A 19,347-nucleotide genomic window follows, 5' to 3' on the forward strand; every position below is an offset into this window, starting at 1 on the left:
GGCACGTTTCCATCCACTCTGAGCACAGCCTGACACTAGAGGGTCCGTCAACCCTGTCCCACTCTAAAGGGGGCAACAAGGAAGACACAGGATGACAGAGGCAGCCAAAGGCTGTAGAGAACTCTGCCCAGAAGAGTGATCTTTCCTAAGGGTCTGTAAAACACAGCCTTCCAGAGAATTCTTGAATCTGGATAAGGCCTCCTCCTCACGACTGTTCTCAGTTGTCATACATAACACCTCTTTATACACGTCTACTCCGATCATAAACATATAAGATCTAGATGACCTGCTGTCCCCATCGGCTTCGCGTCCCCGTTTCCAGCAGGGTTTTCTCCACACCTTAAATTTGCACTTCAGACCGAGGATCTCAGTGGCTGTTACCAGGCTTCTGTCCTGGGTTACACGGGATGCAGCTGACAAAGGGAGGGGCAGCCTCGATTGGCTGGGCTCTGGATGGACTGAAGTCTACGTGATCTCTCACGGCAGTCAGGCGTTTGGAGCGGGGAAGGCTCACTTCAGTATTTCCTAGAGCCTATGAAAACAACTGGACATCTGCACAAACTCACATCTGGGGTTTCTTAGCATCACTCACTGAAGAGTAGGGACCTCAGAGGGAGGAGGACAATTAGACAAAACCCTCCTGAAGAGCCAAAGCTCTAGCATTTGTCAGATTTCGCGTCTGTCCATATGGATGTTGGGATGGGAAACTTTCTAAATATGCCCTGGGCTTCACAGGTCTTATCATTGAAGTCATTTTAGCATTGAATTTACTTTTTTTATTTCTGCCTTTAAAAACTTCACTACTTTTAAAAGATAGGTGTGCAGAGTGAAAAAGAAAAATAACAACAACAAGTCTATGAGCTTTAAGATAAGAAAGACCTAGATTCTACTGACAGCCATCATTATTTGCTATTTATGGCCCTGGACAATTTCTTCAAATCTCAGATATCTCATTTTCTCATTTATAAAATAAACAGAAACATCTACTTTGTTGGACGATGGAGAACCATCTTTGTAAACTACCTTCAACTGTAAAATAAATAGTAGCTCCCCGTATTATTATTCCAAGCCTCATTACCTTACTGTCCTTGAAATTCTAATAACTGTGGTGCAGTGGTCATTCTTCTATGTGTAGCAAAATGGTTTTGTATCAATCTATAGAATGTGAAGGCCTGATATTAAAGGTTTGAGTTTTTTTGTTGTTTTGATTTGTTTGTTTGTTTGCTTGTCAGCATCATGCACTGGCCATGCTCCCCAGGTACACTGCCACCGTTTGAATAAAGGGGCCCCCGGTATCCGTCATGCCCAGCTTCATGTGCTTGGTGTCCTGTCACCTTGGCCACAGTGGACTGAACTGAAGATTGGCATCTGAGTCCAAAGCAGCCTCTAAGGAACTCTTTATTCCAGGATCACTAAACGCTCCCTTAATCTATGGCCCACCTGGGCTCCCTCCTTAAATTCCAATCCCTCCCCCCCAGAATCTCTGCCTGCCTCTGGGCTGTAATCTACCTTTGCCCCCGTGTCATTTATCCATTCCCAGCTTCCGTTTCTCCTCACCATTCAAGGGGCCTTTCTCTGCTGGAGTTCCCTCTTTCCTTCCTTCCTCCCTCCCTTCTTCCCTTGGTTCATTCGTTCCTCTCTTCCTTCCTTTGCTTATTTCCTGGTCCTCAGCTCCCTCCACCTCCCCCCCCCACCCCCCGCCACCCATCCCCATCACTTTTCCTCCTGTGCCTTAGATCTCACCACCAGTTCAAGATGCAATTCTCTTTTCCCTGCCCTGGCATTTGCCCTCTAACTTGGGATAAGGTCCCTAGGGCCACAGTTCTTCTTGCTGCAATTATTTATTTATTTATTTTGCTTTAAATATTATCCTTTTAAGTGAGTAAAGTTTTTAAAAATTAAGAAAATAGTAGCACATTAAATATGAACTACTATTTCTAGCAAAGTGGTAGATGATATATTCTGAAAAATCCTCTCCCTCCCCAATACCTAGAAATGATGGGAAAATGACAACAAATACCTGTTAAAATACAAACCTAAGTTCACAGGAAAGAAAGGCAAATCCCTGTGGCCTAAAGACCAAGAGGGGACTGAAAACAGACTGCTAAGTGAGTTATGAATGTCTTGGGAGGTTTCGCAGATGAGAAATTTAGAGCCTTGGGTCCAGGGTCAGAGGGGACTTAGAACTGAAATCCCTGCATGAGCCAAGACCCTTGGAGAACAAGGGACAATGTGGGTCTGGGTCTAAGTCCTAAGGGATCTTCACTGGTGGCATTGATTTGCATAAATAAATAAATAAACAAACAAATAATTAAAAAAATACAATGCATCTATTTCAAGAAGATGGAGAATGCTCCCCAAATGAAGATCTAAGATGCAAGAAAAATGGTTAGCAAAGAAACTAGAAAATATGTGGGTTACTCTAAAGCATTTAAAAAAATAACATCCAATAATGGGAGAAAGAAAACAATATATAATTAAAACACTGGACAAAAAATATGCAAATGGTGGAGGGATGGTAAAGGAGCTAAAGTGTACTAGAGTCATTTTTTTCCTCTAGGGGGGAGTAGAAGTAATTATTAACTTTTAGATTTATTACTTAACAAAATATATATTCTCAAAACACTAAATTAGGCACTAAGATCATAGAAATAATATAATTTCCAGAATAATAGAAAAAGAAATGAAATAAAAACAATTTGATTCAAAACTAATCAGGAAAGAGGAAAAAATAGAATAATAAATATTGAAAATATAAAACAAGATAGTAGAAAGAATTCCAAATACGTAAGAAATCAAAATAAATGCAAATGCATTAGTTAGCCAATTAAATGATACAGATTGTCAAGCTAGAAGGAAAAAAAAAATCTAAATCCAGTTCTATGATGGTTACAAGAGATATAACTCACACATAACTCATAACCTTTAACAGAAAGATTAAAAATAAAAGGATGTGAAAAGTTAGATTTAACACTAGTTTAAAATTTGTCATGTAAGACAAAATAGACTTTAAAGCAAAAAAATATTATTAGAGATAAAGAGATTCACTACATAAAAATAAAGGAGTTAAATCACAGGGCTCTCAATTCTAGCTCTACTGCTTACTGCCAAGTAAAGTTAATAGGTTGCTTCATTTTATTTTATTTACAAAATGAGATTATTAACTGTTACACTCCTGGGCTGTTACAGCACTCATGATATTGTGGGCTGTATATATGTGTTACGCAGTCATGGCAAAATATGAAAGTGACATGTGAAATAGGTGAAGTTTGGGAAGCACTGGTTTTGAGTGAAAGGATATCATATCCATTTCAAATAATAGGATAATTACCACAGAAATATGAAGATTTTCCTGAAGAACCAGTATTTAACGTTGATAACCAGAGTTCATGCCTGGTGACCATTAAAACTGTTAGCTACCCGTCCACATAATACTGCCAGGTTTATAATCAGCAGTCAGTTCTCCAACGTGCAGATATAAACACATAAACACAGAAGATAAATAGAAACTTAAGAATCTGTTAGAAAATTCCCATTTTATATGTCTTGGCATAAAAACATAGTAACAATCTGATGGCCTCTCAAAACAGTCACCCTGCTATTTGATAGCTAATAGAGCACAGAGCATGCTTCACATAGCTGGTCTATGTGGTAATTAGAGTACATCAAAGACAAAAGGGTGGCATAAGTGGCCCTTGAGGAAGCCCTCCTATGCCATGGAAATTACAGAGCATTGAAGCAGAGTCAGTCAGTGTCTTAGTAAAGGAGTGGGTCTCTTACACCCGAGCCTAGCCTGAATCCGAAGCTGGTACTTCTGGACATCGGTCATAGCCCCAGTGTGAATGCACTGCTCCTGGCCTCTGTGTCGAAAGCCAAGATCACAGCTACAAGCATATCCTGTACCATGAACAGGAACTGGAAGCCCAAAGTTGAAATTATTTTCTCTTTGAAAACTATTCTTAGGGAATAAATTGGTTGTATTTGAAAGCTGCTTTAATATTGTCAATTCACTTTAGGATTTATCACCTATGTTATTTTCCTTGCACTTAAAAGATGTATAAAGTTTATACCTTTCTAATAATCTATTACACTGAAGATGTGCTGTTAGCAGTACGTAAGTTATCGATCATTTCTTGTATATTGTGGGGAAAATAATAATTAAGCAGGGAGAATTATGTTCTTATTTTATTTAACAATGGAATATTAAATTAAATGTGTAACTTCTTTTAGGATAATTAAATCAAATTGGAAAGTTGTACTCACTTATACACAATCAGTTATGATTTAGACAATATCACAAATAGACTAACATGTATTACAAGTAAACTTATTAATATGGTTTGGTTTTGAGCTTTCAAAGATTTTATTTCAGCTTGACTAAGATACGATTTTACACCCTCTTCCAAACACACACTAAGGCTTATTTTTCTCGTTAAAGAAAAGTTCCTAATTATCATTATCTACAGTTTCCATTGAACATGCTCTTTAAAATCTTTTAAATGTTAAAAATGATCTAATTTAATCCTAAGAGAAGAAATAAAGTTACAGGGAGATAGATTTCTATAAATAACAAAAAGTTACGACGTACTTTAAAACTCCATGTGTAGAGTAGTTATTTTTTCCCAATAGACAGACCTTGTCTCTAAGATCTAATTACAAATGATCATTTCAACAAATAACTCCCATCTTCATAAGATATCCTGGGTTTCTATTAAATTTTGAAAACTTTATTATAACTGACCATTTTAATTGTCTATTATACAGGAAGCATTTCTCTAATATTCTGCTGACGTTCCCAGAATTTAACTAAACATATCTTAGTAAATCTAAAATGAATTGACAGAGTAGAACAGTAAGAAGAGAGCAGGTTGGAGCTGTTCAAACTGGACCAGCGCTGCTTCCCTTTAAAATGTCGTCTTAAAGGTTTGCAAGGAACGCCCTCACCAGGAGAATCTCCTCACCTGCCCCAAGAGCTCTAACTGGCTACTCTAAGGACTGTCGTGTTAATTACAGTCATAGGTCAAGAGTATTTTGTTTATGTTACGGATATGGCGCGGTATAACAATTCAGATGCGTGGCACATTCAGTCATACGGTATGCTAATAAGTATGGTTTAGTAATTTTACCATAAAGGTAGAGTGTTTTTAAAGGGCACATGGCACAGTCTTTCCATCTGTCTACAGCTTTAATCTAGTCACAGGGAATAATAATAGTCCACTCATCAGTCTTGGACAATTAAAACGAAGAAATGCCATAAAAGAAGCCACTAGAAGATCGCCAAAATATATTTCCTTTCTTGGATATTCAGTATCCAGCATCTTTCACTGTGGTCCAGTTTGTTCTCTCCTAATCATCAAATCTCCATGTCATTTTCCTCTTTCTTTTTAGTACTTTTGTAGATCTCAGTAGACTTTGTTTTTCTATAGTACAACAGGCGAGCATGCAAAATTGTGTGGTTAGCTCTAAGAATTCCCTCTTGGTCACTCTTGACTATATTCAATGTCAGTAGGCATAACAATTAATAAGTATATAAAATGAAAGCTTCATTTGGTATTCTGAGCTGTTAATTGCTCAAATGATTTTGCAGTTAAGTATTTTTCAAATGCCATCACAAAAAATCCAGATTCTTTTTAAATGGTATCCTGTATTCCCTTGCTGAGTTGAAGAACTATCATGAAATAAAGGGCACTTGAGATTTTCTGTAATATTTTTCAAGCATAATTGCAATAATAAGATTGATTTTCTGGAAGATATTAACCTAGGCACTCATTCTCTATCACAATTTAAAATATCAAAGAGTTTAACCTACAATGTTTTAAAATCCCCCAATAAATATAAGCATATTTCCTTCAGTATATGCTAATTATTATGCCTAGTGACATCAGCTGCCAGATTTAAGTAAATTTACGGTTGCAAGATTAATATTTGTGTATAGAAGACAACTTCTCTTAAAAAGCTCTCAAGTCTTTCAAACTATGAATGTAGAAAAAGATAACTGCTTTTGAAAATATTCTTTCAAAAGGAGATAATAAAAAGACCAACAACTATTTGCATCAAAATTCACTTAGATATAGAAAGGCAACCTTGTAGATCAAGGCAAACCTTTGTCACAAACGTGAATGCTGCTGGGAAATTGTTGCTTTTGACAGAACTTCTAAAATTGTATAACATCTGAGAGCAATTATAGGATTACGCTTGCATTTGCTTTTATAGCTTGATTTTGTATAAAACATCTGAAATTTGTCTGCCTGGAAAGAAATGGTTATATGATAAAGACGAAAAAAAATCAGAGCTATGTCATGAAAATTCAGCCTCTTTTTGAGGTGAACATCTTCTTTGATGTTAAAAAAGGCATAGAGAACTCAAAAACTCAACATATTCCTTCTGGGTTTCTAGTATATGTGCATTTTTATCATGAATTATACCATCTCTACTAATATACTTTGCATATTTTGTGTTTGGATAAGAAAACATTCTTCGAGGAATATTTAAGCCAATACGAAATTAAAATTGTAACTCACATGCAGAACAAATCTGAAAAACTAGGAACTTTAAATCTTTATTGGTGTTTATTATTTTGAAGTATTAAGTGTTGATTTTGTCCTGTAAGAATCACCCTAGAAATTACTGAGATTTTAAGTAGTTTTAATCTGTGACAACAATTTTAGAATAACTTTTAATTCTTTATATCTACAAAAGGTTAATTACCCTAATATAAACATTATAGTGTATGTTTTTCTACTGTAGTTCCCTGTATACAGAAACTGTGAAAACATGAAGTATGTTTTAGGCTATTTTGAATGAAGCATTTAGAATGCATCTGGGGGGAGAGATGCCCTTTTTCAATTCACACAGAAACATATGGTTTAGCTGGTCCGTCCCCAAGTGGTCAAGGTATTTTTTGCCTAATCATTATCTCAAACACAAAAGATTCAGAATATGGCCCATGAGTTCCTAATATTCTGAAAATGATCTTTTAGAGATTGATCATACAAATATATTTGTATTTTTCAACCTATACACATCTTATATGTGCTTAATTTTATTCGTCCCCCAAACAGGCTTTTTAAAGCTTTCTTTACAGCCTTTTGTCTCTTAGGCAGAAGGATGCTGATTATCTAAAACAGAATTTCCCAAACTTCACTCAAAAGCTATGCAACCCATTAATGGATGTCCCTGTGAAACAGGCATTCCAGAATGAAATAGCTTTGGTATGTGCTGGAATAAGCAAAGATAAACAACTTGTTACAAGAGAGAACTTCTCAAAATGTTAAGAACAACAGTGTGTACTATGAATCGTTAACAGGAAAGTGTAGCAAGCAGTGTTTGGGAAACACTGGCCTATATATCATACTGTGCAGACCACTGCTCATTTCAGATGTGCTTATCTTGACATTTTCTTGGTTCATAGCATACTTGGATAGAAGGAGTCAAAACCATACGTGGTATTTTAAGGGCCTACATATTACGGTTCTATATGATACGGATAAGATCAAGTCAGTGGTTTCTCCCTATGGTCCTTCAGGAGGACAGTGGACACTTGGCTGACTTTTAGGTACTGAGCACTGCCTTCAGGGGATGCTACAGTGTCTTCTAAATCCTTTTAATGACTTCCAGATGAAAACCCATCCAAGGCAATGCATAGTAAAACATTTCCTGTGTCACAGGAAGATGTGAGTGAAGACATATACCTCTGAACAACATGGGGTTGAACTGCGTGGATCTGCTTATATGGGAATTTTTTCAATAAATATAGTACTTATATTTTCATTCCATAGATCTTTAAATTAACTAAGTGTGGGGAAAATTTTGTGTTCAGTTAGAGATCACAATATGTGGAATCAAAAGAACTAGGGTTTGAGTCCCGATTCTATCCTAACCGTCGTTCAAGGGTCAGCTGTGCAGGGAATCAGGATATAAAAATAGGTTTCAAACTCTTAAACAGATTATAATCTCCTTGAGTATGCGGCCTAGATATTATACTTTCAAGAAGTCTTGGAAAATAGTAGCCTTTACGCTTGATAGGAACTCTAAAGTTTGCTGGTACCTATTATGAAATGTAAATACATCTATTATTATATTGATCACATTTTTCATCTTTTATCCATGAACTTGAATAAATAAAATTTTAAAACCTATGCAGGTGTTAGTTACTAAAAAAAAAAAAAACAGAAATGCAAAGCAGTACTATATTGAGAAAAATCATTCTTCATAGTGTTATAAGAATTGGGAATATTTAAAGCTGAAGAGCCTGCAACCTTTTGATGTCATTTTTATTTTTCATCACAAACCCTCCTCTCAGGTTTTTACCATAGGTCTGATGGTAGAGCCAAAATAACTGTGTGTGTGTGTGTGTGTGTGTGTGTGTGTGTGTGTGTGTCGGGGGGGGTGTACATGTGTGTCCGTGCACCTGTGAGGATACTTAGGGGGAAGGACATACATGAAAAGATGTAAGAAGGAAGACCTGCCCCTCCCATAGCTCATCTTACCCTCTTTATTCCTCCTAAGTGTTCTAAGGAATCAAACATGCACCACATATAAAGAATCCCTGATCTAAAGTATGCGACTGCAGGGAAATACTTCTTCACATTAGCTTCAGGGGAAACTTGTTTAGCCATTAGCTTAACTGACTGCATTTACATAATCCATTTACATAAAAATAACTGAGCTCAAATGTGCTCTAAACCACAGAGAAGGTAAAGGGAAGTCGGAAACAGGGAAATGCCCTCAGAAAACGGATTTGTCATTAAGAAATTTATTTGCACCCTTCCTAGGTCTACTCCATCCCCACCAACCTTCAATACATAATAAATGTTATATGAATCAAGGAGGCAAAAAATCTTCTATCTTCTGCTTCTTGTCATGATCTAGTTATAGTGAGTATTATCTGATACACTAGCATTTTCCCACAGAGTAACCTTGGCTCCAATCACTACCATGAAGTTCTTTCTCCTCCTTTGTATAAAACCATAGTCCCTTGTTGTTGAGCCCCCTAAAATTTCTCTGTTCTTTGCTTTCTTCCTCAAAAATCATACAGCCAAATTTTTCCTGAAGATGCATTTCTGAAGAACCTATTCTGAAATTTCAAGAGAATGACAGTGGACCCACATATTATTCTCACAGTTGGTGGGTAACATGAATTCTGTTAATTAGTCATACTTTACAGCACAGGACTCAGGGTACGTGGCTCTATTGTGAACATAAAATTACTTCAAGATTTACGGTTTTGTAATTATTTAGTAAATTGTTTTTAGTGATTAAAAGTGAAAAAAGTCTTTGTTTAAGCCCTATTTATCAATATTCTTGCTTAACTGAATAGGTTTTGAAACATAATATCTTAATAATATTTCAATAGAAAGGAATCGGTTATAATCATTTTTACCCCTCTATCCTAGCAGCTCAATATGGCTACATTCCTTAGCTCTTTTCATTCTTTCTTAAATTTTAGAGAACTTAATATCCTGTTAGGACCAGATGCTGAGAATATTCAAAACAGAGATAAAACGTTCTCTTAATGTCTTGATCGATCGGAATTGCTCCTGTAGAATCTCAGTGTGGCATTGTTAATTAACAGTAAGATAATTGGTCTCAGTTTGCTTCAACATGGGAGCTAGGTGCAGAGAAATCCAGGAAGAGGGAATGCCCCAGGATACATCATCCAAATGTGCCATCATAAAAGGCTTTCGGAATATTAGGAAGATAGTTGCTCCTGTTTTGAACATTTATATTTCTTGGGCCTCTCATCAACCCCAAAATGCCTTCAATGAAACTTCTACTTCTGGAAACTAGTCAAGAACAAATATAAAACATGCCTTGTCCATACTGAGTCTGCTGTACTGAAAACGGCGCCAGATTCCTGAGGTCTTTTCCCTTTCGGCAGGGTTATTTGCCTTGTGAGAACCAAGATAACTGTCGGTGATTTAACCAAACTTCATGCAAACTTCTTACAGCTCCCCTACTGTAAAAGAGGGGTGTGTATTTTGTTATCACACCCATCTGAGGGGGGACCAACTGCTATGTGATTGAAGGTGAGATCAGCACACTACAGCCTAGGGGAAAATGCAGCTCGCTCTCTGTTGTTCTGTAAATAAAACTTTACTGCAATAGGACTGTGTTCACTTGTTTGCAGAGCTTCTGCACCTCAGTGGCAATGTAGAGCGTCGAGACAGAGATTGTCCTGCAGACCCTGAAATACTTACTATGGGGCCCTTTACAGAGAGAGCTTTCTGACACTGGACTAAAGAATGCTTTGTGGATTTAATCACTTCAGAAGGAATTTTAGAGCAATCTCTAAAATATGACTCTGGTTACAGCCCCATCTTATAGTAAGTACCAAAGAGTCCAGGCGACGTTACACAACAGTGAATCGACGCTGAACTCGCTCTAGTCCCAGTAGTTTCAATGAAATGTTTCTGCTACTTACTTGACCTAAACCCTGTCTGAGTGAGAACACTCAGGAAGCGCGGTGCATTTTTCCCCGGTTTGTACACACCGTGGCATCCACTCACCTGGTCCTGCCCCGGGGCCGCTCAGATTGCTCGGACAGGAAGCTGGTGCTGCTGGTCCTGGAGATGGCAGACACGTCGCTGACGTCACTGTCTGAGGATCTGGCGGAGACGCTGTCGCAGCTTCGGTACTGATCTGTATGTACGTTATACTAAGGATGGAGAACAAGAGAGCGTGAGCTCTGTCATCGGAGGCTGGCAAACAGAGACACACACGGTGAGGCTAACGGCTACTCAGCTCACATCAAGCAAAAGTGCACTTTCGCAAACATAGGTGTGGAGCCTAAAAGAACCCAAACGCTAGCATGGTACATGGGTTCCAGTATCACAACCCGGCCCCCTTCGAATGGTGAGGAGTGGTTTATAAGGACTGAATCGTAGAACGAGAGTGTCAGTGCTTGGGTGGAAAATTCATGGAATAAATGATTTGCACATACTTAAGACCTCAAAATTGTATTATTTATTTTTTCTAGTACACCAGTTCCTCTTTCCTTGCCTGGGTTTTCGTCACTGCCTACAGATTCTACTCACCTTCTACTCTATCCATGGGGTACACTGCTTCCATCTGTCTGTGCTTCTTGAGTCTAAAACTTATATTCAATTTACCTACACACTTTCCCTATTCTAAGACATCACATTCTCTCAAATGTAACCACAAAACACATCTCTCTGCAAAAAAGCACTGACATGAAAGCAGAAGGATTGAGGCAAAGACTGGACTTTGGCTTTCTTGCTATTATGGCTTAATTAGTTATTTTCAGGTTTAAACTATCAACTAAGTGTTGAAAGTAAAAAATGGATTCCTATTAAAGTTTCAAGATACACTATATCTCATATTTAAATGTGTCTTTATATTTGTCTTTAGTATTCATTACCTGAGGTCTTAGAAATCATTAGGTAAAAGATGAAAACTTGTGAAGGTTTCAAAGCAGTTAATCTACTCTTTTTTTCTACTTCACTCTCTTAGTGCAAAGAATCACACAGTGAAGAGCTTTATACAGTCTATATTTTTATTTTTATATGTGTGTTTTAATCATAATAAATAGTACGGTTATATAAGTATCTACAACTTTAAAATAGAAATATATACTTGATTTTCTATTGTTAGGTACTGGAAGGTAAGATAATATAACTTCTTATATAAAATAAAAAGAACACATAACTAAAGGGACACATGGCCAGACATTGGGTATTTAAGTTTCTTATCAAGCAATTTAATTTTGCATTTATGTCCTAAGGTGTGAAAATATCAAATGTTTGCTAAACTTGTAGAAAAACTCATCCATCCTCTCTGCTCCATAGCAAATGAGTTTTAATATATCTAAAATAATCCAAACACTCTATTTCTAAAAATTTGTATAAACAATTGTCTTGCTAGAGAATACTAAATAAAATGGTGCTAAATTGTAGATCTGTATATACAAAAAGAACTGTAAGACAATAATACTTTTTAAAAACTTCTAGAGAAAGGATCATGTTTATTTAATAATCTTTCAAGTGCTAGTAGTTCAGGCCTAAGGTATTTAAATGTTAGTTTTAATTTTTCATCTCTCATGTGTATGTTTTGGGCAAAGAATTTCACATCAAGCATGAAAACAATTTCAAATTCATAGAATATCTATAAAATTATCTTTCCAAAGAATTTCTTCATAATTGCATGATCTGTTTTTGAAAGCCATATGCTTCATTATAAACCAAAAGGACGTGCATATATGCTATTATGTTCAGAACTGAGCTATTTATATAACTTCATGTATGATTTAAAATTAATATGGTTTATGATAAAGTAACATGATGTTTTACCACTAAATTCTTTCCTATCTGATAGTATGGTGCTGACTGACAGGATTCATTTCAATAAGAGCTGTTTTTTATTTACAGAATAGATGTAAAAAATATGCTTACATAGTGGAATCTGAGTTTAATTCTGTTAGTGGGGTACAAACATATTTCCTATATTACTTGTTTCTGAAACTATTTTGCTAAGTAAATATGTTATGTGATTATTATAATGTCTCCAAACATTGAAATGATAGCTTGTCCATGAGAGAATATGAATGAATTGGTTTCTAATACAATAAAAATTTACCCAGCTGTAAGAGATTTTCTGGCATGGCGTGATCCCAGCACAAATTCTCCCCTTATTTGGCAAATGCCAATAATAAGCAGTGTAGACTATAACAAAAGAGCATGTGAGTGTGCACGGAATTATTTCTCCAACTAAACAAATCCTCCTTTTCTATAAATCATGTCTTCTCCTCCTTTTTGTCTATAGACTTTTGCTATTCCAGCCAAGAGATAAAACAAGGGATTTTAAAAGATTGTTTGTCATATTAAAAATCTTTTATATTGGGGTAAAGAAAAATCCACCATTCTGACACCATGTCACAGTTTTCTTCACATTGGTTATTTGAAGGAACAGAAAGGCTTTTATACTCACTTTATACTACTGTATCTACTTATTTTCAAAATCTGTTAAAAGTTTAAATAATCACTTTGACTTTTCATCAAGCATGATTCTTTAAATTTCCTATTTAACAATTAAATATTTTAATGCAAATACGTTAATTATATTTTGAGAAATGTAGCCTCCTCAGGAGAAATTTACACTGATCACATAGCAGGGAAATTTGTCCTTGACGTGAGGGGAAGCTCTAATAACAGGGCTGTTATTTTCATAAGTAATAATAAACTTTTGGCAGCTGCCTACAAAACCCATCACGTCAATCCTGCCTGCTGTTCCTGGGTTACAGAAACACAAGTGCTCGTTAAAATGTGAGGCCTACATGCAAATTCACTCTCCAGTTATGAATTTTACTCCATCACCAAGGCATGCGACTCTGTCTAACATCAGTGAACAACCAGCACAGTGTCACATTTCAGAGATACGAAGTTTTGTGTTTTCTCAAAAGCCAAGTTAGTGCTAATTCCTTACTCAGGATGGAATTAGGTTCATTTAATACTTTAAAGGAGATGCCAGGTTTGAAACATCTTAGGAATTATACTACATGTGTCTGGTAATTCTTTGCCCTGAAGAAAATCTAGTTCTGTTGGTGTTTGGTTATAAATATTTTGAAAGCTGTTAACCAATTTCTAATTTGGCAGAATTTCAACTAAGGTGCACTGCTTCATCCAAAATGCCAAATGGATTAAAACACTAAAAATAAGTCAATAAAGGAATAAAGTTCAAAATTTAATGTATATTAAATTTATGAAAATACTGGTTCTCAACTATACAAATAAAAATAGATCTTTGTAAATTGTAAAAAGGTTGAGATAAAAGGATAAATTTAAGAAAGAAAAAAATGCGAGAGGTTTAACTGGAATTGCTACTGGAAACTAAAAATTTTATTGTAAGCATTAGGAATCAGAATTGTAGAGAGTACTTACCTTTTACTTAACATATAAAATTAAAAATAAGCTAATTATTTGTTATTTTATCTTATATATTTTTCCTGTCCTATAGTCTTATGTTTTTAAAGATACCATATCTTTGATCTCACACTTATCAATATAATTTATAATAATTTTATTTATGTAATATAGTAGTATCAATGTATGCAGTAAGAGCAATAGTAATATATTTGAAAGTAATGGGTTTTTTAATATTTAAATGCAATGAGAGAGGAAAAGGAAAAGAATGCCTGTGCAAATAAGGAAGGAATGATAGAATATGATAATTTAACTGCATGCAAATCAAAAGCCATAGAAGAACCTCTGAATCAAACTGGAGTCATGTGTACATTTCAGTGATGTCAGAAGAGGAACGAAGGGCATCTAAGTTCCAGATCAGGAGTTGGTGGGCTCACCACTCCCTAGAAAGGCTTTGTTAATGTTGGGAAAGCGCCTCCTTTCTTCGGAGGGGGCCTCAGTTTTCATGAATTTGGTAAATAAGAGAGCTGGAATTGAAGATCATTTTGAGGTATTTTCAAGTTCTAAATTTCTGCCCATCAGAGAATTTGGAATCTCCCAACCAAGATAATCCTACTTTTCATTTCATTATGAATATGTGTTAGTGGTGATTTAGACTTCTAGGGCACTTCATTTTATAGTTCTTTTTTTTTTGATCAACAGATTAATGTTGAGAGGCCTAGTTCAGAAAAGGCTTTCAGTCTTTTTACGCTGATTCTCTATTTATCTCTTTCTTGTTTCCTGCACTGGCTCTGCCTATTCCTGCTGTTCTATTTGACCTCATCCTTTGACATAATGCTAAGAAATCAAGAAAACATTTCCAGCTTTAAAGATCGTTTCTAAATAAGAACATGCAACAGTGGAGGAAGAAAACCTAACTTATGCTACTTCCTAATTCTCACTGCATTTGTAGTAAAAGCAAGCAAAAATGATGATGATATCCATAAAGACAGACAAACAGCAGATGAAGTAATAATATCATAAAGAACAAACTGGAGGAAAAAATATGTGGAGCTGGAATCAGCAACTCTATGCAACATCAAGATATTTTGCTTACTGATTTTTTTTTTCTTTACTGATTTTACTTTTTAAAATACTGTTTCAGAATCCTTGGGAGTTGAGCCCCGCTGAATCACAGCGACCTTGGACGTTGTCCAGTTGGAAGAACCCTTCTGCAGCTAAACTAAGATATAAAGTGATAAGATGGCATCCAGCACATATGGCTCTATGGTGGGTTGGTGACAAATCAGATTTTGTCACCATCTCATATTTTTGTGTTAGTCCCTGAATATCTGGCTATATAATGACCAACTTCCAATATTTAAAAATGAGTAGGTTTTTCTAGGTTCATATAACAAGCTAACAATGTTTTATTTAATTTTGAATTTCGAAAAGGTCATTACTTCCAAAAGGATTCTTGACATCAGATTAAAACACGGGTTGTCCTGTAGTGGCTGCTGCCACTTTTGTAGTATTCTAAAAAAAAGGTTTTTAAATAAACCAGATAATAAATTTAAAATTGCTTCATGAAGTATAAAATTCTATGCATATTTTAATCAAAATTATCAGATGCTAGTCAGCAGTTTATAAACTCCTTATTGCATCCATACAAAATAATATTGAAATGTAAATTAAAATTTTATTCACTTGAAATTGTGTGGATTTCAGTTTCTGAGAGTTTGAAATCAGTTATTTTTCTCACTAAGGACAGATCAATAAGAAATCTCACAAAATTTCTGTCATTCACTAAGAAATCTCCATAGGAATATCAACCTCAACTAGTATTTAAGAGTATAACTCTATATCTTAATATTTAAAATACAATATTAAGTGATATTCAAGCAATAAAATGGCTTAAAATGGCTTCACATATCTTGCTTATTTATGTGAATTTGACCACGACAATCGATCATCAAGTGACTTTAATATCAAGTATTTTCATTTTCTTTTCAGATAAAACATTTAATCCAGGTTAACAGACAATATGTTACTAAACTTATATCTTGTGAAAATATCAAGAGGAGAGAGGTTATGATGCAAGACCATCACCTGAAGGATAACATCTCTCCTATAACCTGGTGCTCACTGGTCCTACCTGCTACCCATAAGGTACTTTTTTACCAGGGGAACTATTGGTTGGTTACTGGTTTTACCTTGGAGTATTGCTCGCGATCAAGTTCTCGACTAGAACCAGACCCTGTTGTCTGCTTAAATCGATGCACTTTCATTTTCATCTGTCTCGTTCGCTCCTCCACTACTAAGCTTGCTGCAAAAACACACAACGGGAGTCTGTTAAAACACCGAAGCGCCTCTGAGGAACCGAATGGTTTAAGATTGCAATGCTTCTGATATGACTTCAATCAAATAAAATTTCGAAATCACACGATTAACAAAAACAAAGGCAGAAGATACAATGCTAGCAACTGTCGCTCTAAAGGTGAACGTGACTCAAATCACACAGAATGGGGGACACAAAGGTTAGTAACAAAAGCTAAGGATCCTACGTCTTTATCGGATGTGAAATAATCTCAGTTCCATTCATGAGTGATTAAGTGAAACCGAATTGAATTGTGAAAATATGCTTCCTGTTGAATGAACTGGTTGTTGCTTGTACATATAGATAGAACACATCACACAGAGGTACACGTGTTTATTTACATGCATGCACACCATGTGACACCCTCAGCTGCAGGAGTCAACTGAAAACTCTTGTAATGGAAGAGCGCCTGCTTTTCTGAGGCATTCTTATTAAACCCTTCATTTCTACCAGCCGCTTTTCATGAATATTTGCCATTCTTAAAAATGGACTTGCTAAGAGAAAAGATTCGTTTTCTATTTCTGAAGAAAACATAAATGAAATTCATGCTTTTTGAAAATGGGGTATAGAACTTTAGCTCTTTAATTTAAATTTGTAAATAAACATGTGTATTCCAGTTATGCCTTTATCATCTCCTAAGTAACAGGAGTGATTGTTTAGATGGGAAGAATTACAGCCTTCAATAAAGTATGAGCTATTTTAAGTCAGAATCCATCACAAGCAGCTTGGCTTTAAAACCCTGCCTTTAATTTTTACATGCTTACAAATGAAGAGTGAAGAATACAGTCGTGTACGTATACCTGCGTTGTGAGACCTACGTTTATGTTTCACAACTTATCTCTTGCCAATCTCTGCAACAAGTGCTACAATTTATTTTTAAGTTGTGAGTGCTGACTTCCTGTCTTACAAGGGGTTTATAAAGACACTTGTTGACACATTTTTTCCATTGCAGTGATTAAACATGTCCTGTGATCCCTGATAAAAGACACTGACACTCATTATAAAAATTCAATAAATATGTAGCTTTTACTGTGTGTTCAAATACAGGCTCATAGCCCAGGAGATAAATACATGCTGTGAAATGTGTGGGTAAATGTTTTAATTGTAACTTTCACACCAAGCTGTTAGATGTTTAGCTTTGTGTAAATTCAGTACATTAGACGATTATCAATCCCTAATGTCACAGTTATGTGAATGAAGCAATCACGCACACTTGCTTTGAAAATGTTGACTTGAGACCATAAATGATGACTATTATGATTAAAGGATGGTTCAAGAGAGATCTTGAGAAAAGCAGTTCAGAAATGTATTAATTACTTGACAATATATAAGGAGTCATAAGTAATATAAAGCAAAATGCTACTCAAGAGAATTAGGAATTGAGACAAGTTATTGAAAAATGTGAGTTGTAGTTATAGAAGGCCGTATACCCAATGAGAAAATGTACATGTGTCTCCTTTCTGCCATGTGCCTGGGATGTGGTACCTCCTGGGTCATGTGATAAAAGCAGATTTAAATGATGTTAGCTTAATCTTCTCAGCAATGATATTAATTTTAAGAAATTTTGACATTGATTAGCCCATAGCTTTGTGACCTTTACGTTTAGCGTCATGTAATTCTTAGGGGGTCAGTTACGTGACACTGAAAAGATTATTTCCCAAGAGGTACTGCCTGAAGCAGCTTGAAGCAGTTTTGGTGATTTAACCTTGCCAGGACAACACCTCATTGCTTTAAATAGAATTACTTAGCTTATGACATGGTTGATTTTAAATCTTTATTTTGCAAAACTCAAAACTGAATCATAAGAACACAGTGGTAGCCTAACTGAAATGAATCCTATTTTTTTTTTCCGCTGGGCTTGGGAAAAAAGCTTATTAAGGAAAGATATGGGGACACAGAATTCCTAGGGTGAGCCTGAGGGACACAGCAGCTGGTGGCCAAGAAGCCATGAAAAAATTAAGCAAGAGGATTCAGATTCTTTTCAAGGTGGTGTGTGATTAGAAAAGTACCTGTGGGTTACAGCTGCCCCTTAGAGAAAACCACGATTTTCATCTCCAAGGATTAAGGATGGCTTTCCATCTAATGAACCTGGAAGACTCTCCAGGCAGATTGTTTTGTCAAAAATCTAGATACTTTCAGTTATACTTTGTTTTTATTCTTTTCTAAAACCAACTGCATCCAGACTAGCAATTCTGAAGGTTTTTCTAAAGTTTACAAAGGTAAATGAGAATTCCTTTCTTTCTTACTCGTTTTATTTCTTTTTTTCCCTTTATTAAATGTGGTCTTTTTTTTTTTTACTCTTGGACAAGGCTGCTCTCTGTGTTGCATAGCTCTCAAGAAGATCTGCTGGTGGTGACAACTGTCATTCTGCTTTCAGAGTAAACTCACTGGGTATTGAAGCAGAGGCAGAGCATACAGGACCAAGGCCAACACCAAAGGAAAATGGCAGCCGTAGCAGGTTTTTTTAAAGACTTTAAAAAATACCAACAACAAACTGAATCCCTAAAATGGTTTTAAATGACTTCGCTTTGACCTTCCAAAAACGATTCATGTCCTATCTTTGTTCCTAAACAAGTGAAATTTGACATCTTCTAATCTGTCAAAGAAAGGAAATCTCCAAATTAATTTTTTTTCAAAATCATGACTAGACCCCTTGACTCGCCAGCAAAAATGTAGTTTGTTATGTCCTCATTGGTTGCTCTCAGATTCCAAGATCAGAAGCAAAATGCAAACAGCTTATCATTGACCTACTCATACCAAAAGCCAGATAATTACATATAATTAACATTTAAAAAAAACATTTCTCATTATTTCCTGATTATGTGTACATTAGTGTGTATTCTAAAATAATTGTTTATACAAGTGATCGTGTTTCAGTAAAATTGTTTTTCATAAACATCAATGAAGAGGCTTCAGTGTTAATTTGGCAGTTCTTTAACTTTTCTACAGATTTTGCTTATTTTGCATTTTCTTTTTCAACTGTATATTGTGGAATAAATTGACATCATTTCTGGATTATGGGTGTGTCAATCTAAACAGTAAGAAAAATTTATGAGTTAAAATAGAATATTTATCACAAGTTTGAACCAGAAGACATGATTATTAATGTACATG

General features: G+C 35.7%; 1 protein-coding gene across 50 annotated transcripts in view; it reads right to left on the bottom strand.

The window, feature by feature from the left end:
* The window catches only part of RIMS1 (regulating synaptic membrane exocytosis 1), a 474,848-nt gene that overhangs the window by 81,997 nt on the left and 373,504 nt on the right, over positions 1–19,347 (bottom strand). For 36 of the 50 annotated variants that reach the window (XM_036871544.1, XM_036871542.1, XM_036871543.1 and 33 more), the window contains 2 exons: positions 16,070–16,182; positions 10,509–10,657 (listed from right to left, as the gene is read on the bottom strand). The exons of 13 other annotated variants lie outside the window; for them this stretch is intronic. In XM_036871544.1, the coding sequence (XP_036727439.1) occupies positions 10,509–10,657; positions 16,070–16,182 (262 nt within the window). Of the gene's footprint in view, positions 1–10,508; positions 10,658–16,069; positions 16,183–19,347 lie in introns of those variants that run through there. One more of the 50 variants, XM_036871595.1, reaches the window with a different exon arrangement.

This window comes from Balaenoptera musculus, chromosome 12, assembly GCF_009873245.2.
Source record: "Balaenoptera musculus isolate JJ_BM4_2016_0621 chromosome 12, mBalMus1.pri.v3, whole genome shotgun sequence".
Taxonomy (NCBI): domain Eukaryota; kingdom Metazoa; phylum Chordata; class Mammalia; order Artiodactyla; family Balaenopteridae; genus Balaenoptera; species Balaenoptera musculus.